This window comes from Arvicola amphibius, chromosome 13, assembly GCF_903992535.2.
Source record: "Arvicola amphibius chromosome 13, mArvAmp1.2, whole genome shotgun sequence".
In the NCBI taxonomy this organism is placed as follows: Eukaryota; Metazoa; Chordata; class Mammalia; order Rodentia; family Cricetidae; genus Arvicola; species Arvicola amphibius.
This window is the reverse complement of record NC_052059.1, coordinates 47,289,990-47,298,735: the sequence shown is the minus strand read 5'-3', so window position 1 is coordinate 47,298,735 and position 8,746 is coordinate 47,289,990. Positions and strand designations below refer to the sequence as shown.

Sequence of the window (8,746 nt, the reverse complement as noted above, 5' to 3'; positions counted from 1 at the left end):
ATAACATTTTGTTTGTTTGTTTTTCAAGACAGGGTTTCTCTGTAGTTTTGGAGTCTGTCTTGGAAGTCCCTCTGTAGACCAGGCTGGCCTCGAACTCAGAAGGATTCACCTATATCTACCTCCTAAGTGCTGGGATTAAAGGTGTGCACCACCGCTGTACCGCTAATATCACTTTATATATTATATATCGCCAACTATTTTTCTTTTAGATACTTCTCATTAACGATTTATTTTTAGCCAGGCATGGTGGGGCATGCCTATAATCCCACCAGAAGCTAGCCTGGTCTACAGAGCCAATCTCAGGACAACCAGGGCTACACAGAGAAACCATCTCAAAACAACCAAAACAAACAACAAAAAAAAGATTTATCTTTTTAAATTATGTTTGCATGTGCGGCGATGTACACTGGTACAGGTACTGCGGAAGTCAGAGCCATCAATGGGATCCACCTTGAACTGGAGTTAAAAGTGGCTTGTGATCATACCCCGTTACGTGTGCTGGGACCCCAACTCACGTCCTCTGCAAGGAGGGCCACTGCAAGAGCAGTATGCACTCTGCCATTGAGCCATCTCTTCAGCCCCCTTTTAGATGCTTCCTTTAAAAAATTTAAAGTATTTTTAAATGTTTTGTTTTTCACTACCCACTGAACTACCAAACCACGATTTTCAGGTGTAAACAAAATTACTATATTTTGATCAGAGGACATATACACAGAGCAATTCCATTCTATTGGAGCTTGTTCTAACATTTTAGTAAGTATTCTGTGTGAGGACTTGGCTTTTTGTAGAAAGAAGGGTGGGGATGGAAGGAGAATGAGCTTTCTCTCTTCTTAGATACACAAGACTGAATACGACACTCCAGCTTACCCTAACCACCCAGTTCTTCACTATTTGAGATAATTCCATTACCAAGTAAAGTAGTGTACAACAATTCAATTTAGATAAGAAAGCAAAATATCACTAGGTATGGTGGCACACGCCTTTAATTCCAGAACCTAAGAAGCATAGGCAGGTAGATCTCTGTGAGTTCGAGGCCATCCTGGTCCATATAGTGAGCTCCAGGAAAGCTAGAGTTACACAGTGAGACCCAGTCTCAAAACAAAAAAAAATTGCATGAAGACATAACCTACAATCGTAGGTTTCTTCCTCAGCATTGTGGGGGGAAAAAAAACCTCAAAATAATGCTAATATACATATTTTAAAGCTGTGTATAGAAATATGTAAAGAAACCTACACAGTTGGATACTTTTCTGAGTGCCTCTCTCTTTGGTGCCTATGCCTAAATCTACTGAAACCTCTGTTTTAAAAACTTATGACTATATATGCATATCTGAATACGGGCTTGTGCATGTAAAAGCAGTACCTGTGGGAGCCAGAAGGCATCAGAAGCCTTGGGTCTGGAATTACAGGCAGTGGCAAGCCATCCCACCTGGGTGTTGAGAACCGAACATGGTCCTCTACAAGAGCAACCAGTGTGCTCAACTTCTGAACCATTTCTCTAGCCCACATGAAAAAAAATTATGAACCACCTCCAAAACTGCAAAGAAAAAAAAAAGCCTAAAATAGCAAAGCAGTTTTTTAAAAAAATTATTCACATATATTTTATTTCCAGATTTATTTACTACAGTAATCAAGACAATATAATGTTGGGGAAAACATAGACCTTAATCTATATATTAATGGAATATTTCAGGCGGTCTCACAGGTGGATAGTTAACTGAATTTCAAAACATTGTGAAGAAAAATGATCCTCCACCACGTTTCTCAACTTTCATGTTTTATACAACATATCAAAAAAAATCTCAAATGAGTCATAGAGTCATAAGACCTAGTTTTTCAAACTTGAATTAGGCAAAAATTTTAAAAGCCATCAAAAAATAGTCCATATGAGGAAAAAAACAAATAAACCATGAGATTTAAGAACTCCTTTTCAGGGCCTGGAAGGATGGTTCAGGAGTTAAGCACGCTAGATGATCTTGTAGGGGACTCAGATAAACATCCACACAATGGCTCACAGAGGATTCAATGCTGTCTTCTGGTCTCGGGGATGAGAGATCCACACAGTACACAGACATACATGCAGACAAACACTTATGTGCATTTGAAGACAAAAATCTTCCTCTGGTGAGATGCCTGCACTTACTACCTGAGTACAGGCCCCAAGGCCAACATGGTAAAAGGAGAGAACCCACTCCCATAGCATGTCCTCAGACCCCCCCCCACACACACACACACAAACACAGAATGTAATAAACATCAACTTCTAGGTCTCTTTTCTAGTGTTATATTTATAAAGGAATACAAGCATAAGAACATTTCTCTAGTTTCTCATTGTGGGCAAATCTCACTGTTTGTTTATGCATTTGAGACTTAGCATATATTTCAGGACACCCGCATCTTGTACTCTTTATTCCACAGGCATGCCTCTTTTCTCAAATAAATAAATATAAAAAGAGCATAAAGGCCCATTTTTCTTTTCTCTCTTCTTTATTTTTATTTATTTATTTTGGTTTTTTGAGACAGGGTTTCTCTGTGTAGCTTTGGAGCCTATCCTGGCACTAGGATGGCTTCAAACTCATAGAGATCCGCCTGCCTCTCCCTCCCGAGTGCTGAGATCAAAGGTATGCACCACCACCACTTGGCTAAGGTCCATTTTTTCAAAAGATCCCCATTAGGAATGAAAAGAAACAAACCTCATACTTAAAAGACTGTACTTTATGAAGCACATCCTATAAAGGTATATCCAACACACAAGAGTTACATTGCTTTCTTTCTGCCTTCTTATGATTTTTTGTAATGAGTGTTTGCTTATATGTATGTATGTGTACCATGTGCATGCTCTGTCTCAAAGAAGACATTGGCTCCTCTAGAACTGGGATCACAGATGGCTACAATCCACCACGTGTAGGTGGCAGAAGCTGCACCAGGTCCTCTGCAAAAGCAACAAATACTCTACAGCTGAGCCATCATTCCAGCCTTCGCCCACCTTTTTGATAGTGGCTCATGTAGTCCAGGCTGGTCTGAAACTTACATAACCGAGGATGACTTTGAACTCCTGATCATCCTTCCTCTTTCCAAGGCTACTGTGATTATAGGTGTGCACCACTATACTGAATTTGTCACTATTTTCTCAAATTGATAAAAATGAAAACACAGGTGTGTGCAGTTAATGGGTATAAAAACATGAGTGATATAACTATGATCCAAATTTTGGTATCTTGAAAAGTATTTTTAACATGTTCTGATCTTAAATGGCTGTTTCCCGTAAGGTACTAATTCCGTCTCTAGCACCGTACACTAATAGTTTAAACACTGAGACTGGCGTACATATTATTCTAGTATCTTCTACTTGCAAAATAAAAACAAAAATCAATTAACAGGAACTGGCCATGGAGTATGCACACAAGTGAGGTTCTGTAGACAAGAAAAATCTGTTTACAGAAAGTATTTCAAGGTCAGGCATAATGGCACACACCTGTAATTCCAGCACTTGGAAGAAAAAAAAAAAACAAAATCATGAATTTAAAACACGTCTCAAAACAAAATTCTCAACATGGGAGTCTGCTCGAGGTCAGATGGAGAAATAAGAAGACAATATGATTATATTGGATGATTCCAGTTCCTATAGAAGGACAAGTCTAAGAACATGTGAGTGAATGGCCTCTCTGCTAAGGGATTTTTTTTAACTATCCAAGGAAATCATAGTAACACAGTACAAGGGACAAATACTAAGTTCTTTCCCCGTGAGGCTGGTACATTCCAGCCATCAGATGGCTTCAGGGTCTCCACTCACTACAGGGTGGCAGTGAAGAGGGCATTCATCTGGACACGAGCACCCTTTAGATTTGCCCTTCATCTGATTTGGGTTTTAATGGGTCTCTCCTAGATCAGAAACCTATCCTATCTAAAGTTTCAAAACCGTACCACAAAGACAGGTCAAAATTTAACTATTGCCCCCTAGTGGGAAATTACCCAAATAACCTGTTGCTGGTCATATTTCTTAAGTCTTCTTATGCTTGGAGAATTCTTTGTAGATTTAGAAGTTTTGTGGTTTAATATTTGAGAAGTGAGGTGTTATGGTGGGACATTTTATGTTAACTTCAAGTCTGTAAAGTGTCTAATTCAAACAGACAGGGCTAGTGGGTCACACAGCCTCATACCACCATTAGAAACACTGAAACCCAAATTACTCTGTATCTTATGCACTTGCGAACACCACCAGGCTCTATGGATTCACTAGACACCTCACCTAACTGCTCAGTGCAATGGTTCTATTCACATGCACAGACATAAGATGAAGTAGGGCAGCTGCCAAGAGTTGACTTAAGAGTGCTATATAAGAAACTCGGTTGCATGGTTTCAACTCTCCATGTTGACAGATCATTAAGGCACCTGAGACAGATTCTCAAATAGTGAGGAAAACTTATAAGATTCATTACTTAGAACACACTTCATTTAAAAAAACAAAAACAAAAAGAGGGTCTCCATATGTAGCTCTGGAACCTATGTAGACTAGGCTGATCTTGAATCGAGATTACCTACGTGTCTTTCATGTAGTGGAACTAAAGATGTGCACCACATCAGACCCAATATATATGTTAATGTGTATGAAGGAGTGGACATGCAGGTGTGGAGGTCATAGGACAAGCGAGTCACTTCTGTCTGTTCCTAGCTGAAATGAACGCAAATCATCACGTTTGGTTCTGAATGCCTTTACCCACTGAGACAGCAGGCAATTTTCTTTATGGGGGCTAGGGTGACAGTGGATATTATTTTTGCATTTCTCTAGGTTCGGTGGGATGGCCTGTGAAAGCCTGACGACCTGCAGTTTGGTCCCAAAATCCACAGTGGAAGCAGAGCCAATTCCGGCAAGCTGTCCTGTGACCTCCACATGTATTCTGTGCCAAATGTGCACCCACACTCATACATAAAATTAAAACAAAAAACTCTAGCCATGATTAAGTCTCATGTGTAAGAAAGATTTGGGGATTAAAGAACCCTTAACAGAAGTTTAATTTTAAGAAGGGTTATACCACTTAATACCTAGACGTTAGTTATCTAAGTATACTGTAGGTTTATAAACTACTTCTGCCCAGCCACCAAGTGAATTGTCTTAACAGAATGAGAGCTCTCCCATTCTAGCATCAAAAACACTGAAAGAGGATAAAATATGTGTCTTGGTTTTAAAAGAACAGGAAAATACAAACAAGTTGACAAGACTAGGTTTATTCTGTAATTTTTATTAATAAAAGTTGACGATATAAAATGAGTGGCTGGGCTTATATTTTGCTACACCAAAGAAATTAAAAAGCCACTTAAGATGTTACAATAGTTTATGATAGCAATCCTGATAGAGGCATCTTAAGTTTGGCAAGTAGGTTTCCTTTGACTATATAAAACTAACTCTTATAGTTATGAATGAGAATCACAAAACTACGATTTGAATAATAAAAAAAAAGTTCCTAAGAACTGCTTGGTGGTTTCAAGGCCAAACTGTAGGGAAACCGCCACCCCAAAAGATCCGCAAAGTTGCCCAACCAAAAATGAGTAAAGCTGGTCCTTCTGGGTGGACAACTATCTACTTGAAAGCCAAAGGAATAAATAACAAAACTAGGAATGCACCCAAGATCCCAAAATAAATTAGTAAAAGTGCCATTAAGAATCATCAGACATATCATCATTGTTTAAATACAAATTCAAATTTTAAGTCCAAAAGATACAGTAACTTTATTACATAAAATTTCTCCTGTGTGCTAAAAATGTTAACGTACAAGACATATTTGTGTAAGTGTAGAGGGAACTGTGGTGGGGTTGTTTAATCATTTTTCATTACTGAAGAACAATAGGCAGTGGAAATATATAAGCACGCAGAGTCCTCTAAATTCAACATTGTTAGATTACTGTTCAACCAAAATATACTACCATTCTCATATAAACGCCTGCTCATTCATCTTTTAAAAATAAAGTCCATTCTCTCTCCATAAAGCTTCCTGCAGGACTGACCAAGGGCAGTTCCACACTAACTGGGGCACTTTCCATCTTTGGCTAGGGCCTCAGTACTGGGACAATGTGGGTAGACACACATCTGGTACTATGCAGCTGTTGCAGTCCATGCAGCACTGTACCTTTAAAAGCTTGTCCCGAATATACCTTTGGAAAACCAAAAGGTGTATCTATGGCAAAGTACAATTCCTTCTGATTCCATAGCAAGCAGTACAAAACAGCTCTTCAGTGCAGCATGGGGTTTCATCTACCAAGTTACTTCCAGATGGAATTCCACTCTGCTGTGCCACAATGGCGGGAAAAGTCAGCTTGTCTACTTGGCATTTCCTAAGGCAAAATGAAATGAAGCGCTGGAAGAAGACTTCAAAGTGAAGCTCTACAACCGTGGTTTCTCATTTACAGCAACTTCATTAACAGAAGAATTAAGCACAGACACAAAACACAGAACCCTCTAGCATCTCTAGACTGTGAACCCTTAACAATAATGTATGGTCAACATATGGGTGAACAGAACACTTCTCTGAGGCTCCATGGAAAAGAACACTTGTTAAAAATAATTCATAAAAATACCAAGGAGACAATAGAAACCCATTTCATTTCACTGCACCCAAGGATATGACACAAAATATTGGGGGTTTAAAGAGGTAGAAGAAAAAGAAAAAGAAAACCAGATTCTCCATTCTTTGTCACTTTTATTCAGTAGTAGGTTTTTTTTTCCTTATTTTCAGTGCCAGACATGGCAAGGAGTGATTACAGCCAACTGTTATTAAAACATTTGTTCGCAACATATACCCCCGTTACCACTGACCCCAGACCGACTCATTTTGTGTGCTTTCTTTAGTTCTTCCTTTTGTTGATATGCCACCACCGAGACCAGGTGGAAAGGGCAAGGGTAAGAGATGGAGGGGGAAGAGTCCAGGAGGCCAGAGAGGAGGAATGCTACAAGCCACAGTAAGAATGAGCTGTATTTAATTTAAAAAAGAGGGGTGTACCCCACAAATGATACAGTAATGAGGATACACAAATCCCATAGCATGACTGAAGGCGTTCACTGTGTTTGACGTCATCACAATGGAAGGCATAAAAAGTGGAGTACAACAATGCTGACACAGTCCAGTCCAGTCCACCAGGCAAGATGGTGCAAGAAGTCATTAAATTAAAAGTGCCCTTCCCTTCCCTAATGGCTAGCAGACATGGAGAACAGCCCGGGACGCACCCACACAGCTTTCTCCATGTGGCTATCAAATGTGTTGTCGAATGGCACACTGTCAAACACTGGAAAGGGGCGCCACAATGGACCGCTCTCTTATAGGTATGAATGCTAGATTCAACTATCTCACTAAGCAGGAAGTGGCTCCTCTGCTAGGAACGCCAGCCTAATTCACTTTGTCTTGAAATATGTACAGATTGTTTGTAGTCGCTACGGCAATGATGTTCTCCTTGGGGTGCCAAGCTGTATGAAGGATTTTCTTGTTGAAGTCTAGGCTGTCAACACTTATTTCATCTTTCTTTCGTTTGCCGCTTGCACAGACTTTGCGTGGCTTCAAAACTGTGCGAGGCTTATTGTTTTCTCGTGATGCTTCTAGAGTTATATCCCGCTTTGTGTTCCTGTCGAACATTCTGAAGAAATTATTGTAGGATCCAGTCATGACAACGCTGTAAAGGTAGAATACCCAATCAAACTGTTAACAAGAGATTGTTTACTTTAACAAATCAGTGAGCAACGTGGACTAGCACTCTGCAGGAAGCAACTTCTTTAAACTTATCTGAATTAAGACAATCAAATTCAGGATGGTGCATGTCGCTGACAACCCTAAAACTGTTTTTCTTTAAAACCGATTCATACTAAGCTGGTGGTGGCCCCTCGGTCCAGGTTTGTGAAGTTTGTATAATCTTTATTTAATGAGCAAATGCAATGCTCACATTGAGAAACAACCTATAAAATAACCGTTATTTTGTAACACAAAATGCCCAGATTATGAAAGCCAAGAAACTGAAGAACTCTTTTAGAATAAAGAGAACAAGTTATGACACCATGTCACTTTAAGACAAGAGCAGGTTTTACTCTGCCACGAAAGGACTGGGACCACTTGGTGCGTCTCTGAGTTCTGGACAGCACTGACCAAAGCTGGCTTTGAAGCCACGGTTGTGGCGGATGGCGGTCTCTGTCCTTTAGGAAGTGGTGAGGGAGTTGGGAAGGGTTTAGTAGTTAAGGACACTTTCTGCTTTTGTAGATGCCCAGGTTCCCAGCAACCCTTGGTTGCTCACAACCATCTGTTACTCCAGTTCCAGTAAAAGCCTTGTTTTGACCTCCATGGGCACCAAGCACAAAATGCAGGCAAACATTCCTACACATAAAATTAAGATAGACATCAGAAGAAATAGTTTGAAAAATAATTTTTCAATACGTAATTTGATAAGAATTAATCCAAAAGCCTTTCGTGTGAGTATGTGTGACACATGGAGTCAGAAGACAACATGTACAAGCTGGTTCTTCCTTCTACTATGAGCACCAGGAATCCAACTCAGGTCGTTGTTTGAAAGCCTTTCTATTACACTGATCACCCTGTCTGCCCTCAGAAAGTATTCTTATTGTTGAGAATCACCATACAGCTACCAGACATGGGGAAAACTGGCTGTATAAAATGCCATGCCTACACATCACTACGTTTTCTTGACATCTGTCCTTACTGGCCTCACATTTAGCAATGACATCACAGGTGCTTAGCCTGCAGCAGGCATC

The 8,746-nt window shown here is 39.9% G+C and overlaps 1 protein-coding gene across 2 annotated transcripts in view; it reads right to left on the bottom strand.

Moving 5' to 3' along the window:
* Window positions 1-6,675: 6,675 nt before the first annotated feature.
* Ppp2r2a (protein phosphatase 2 regulatory subunit Balpha) overlaps window positions 6,676-8,746 on the bottom strand; it is a 59,740-nt gene continuing 57,669 nt past the window's right edge. For both annotated transcript variants that reach the window (XM_038309922.2, XM_038309923.2), the window contains one exon: window positions 6,676-7,659. In XM_038309922.2, the coding sequence (XP_038165850.1) occupies window positions 7,380-7,659 (280 nt within the window). In that variant the 3' untranslated portion in view covers window positions 6,676-7,379. The remainder of the gene's footprint in view (window positions 7,660-8,746) is intronic.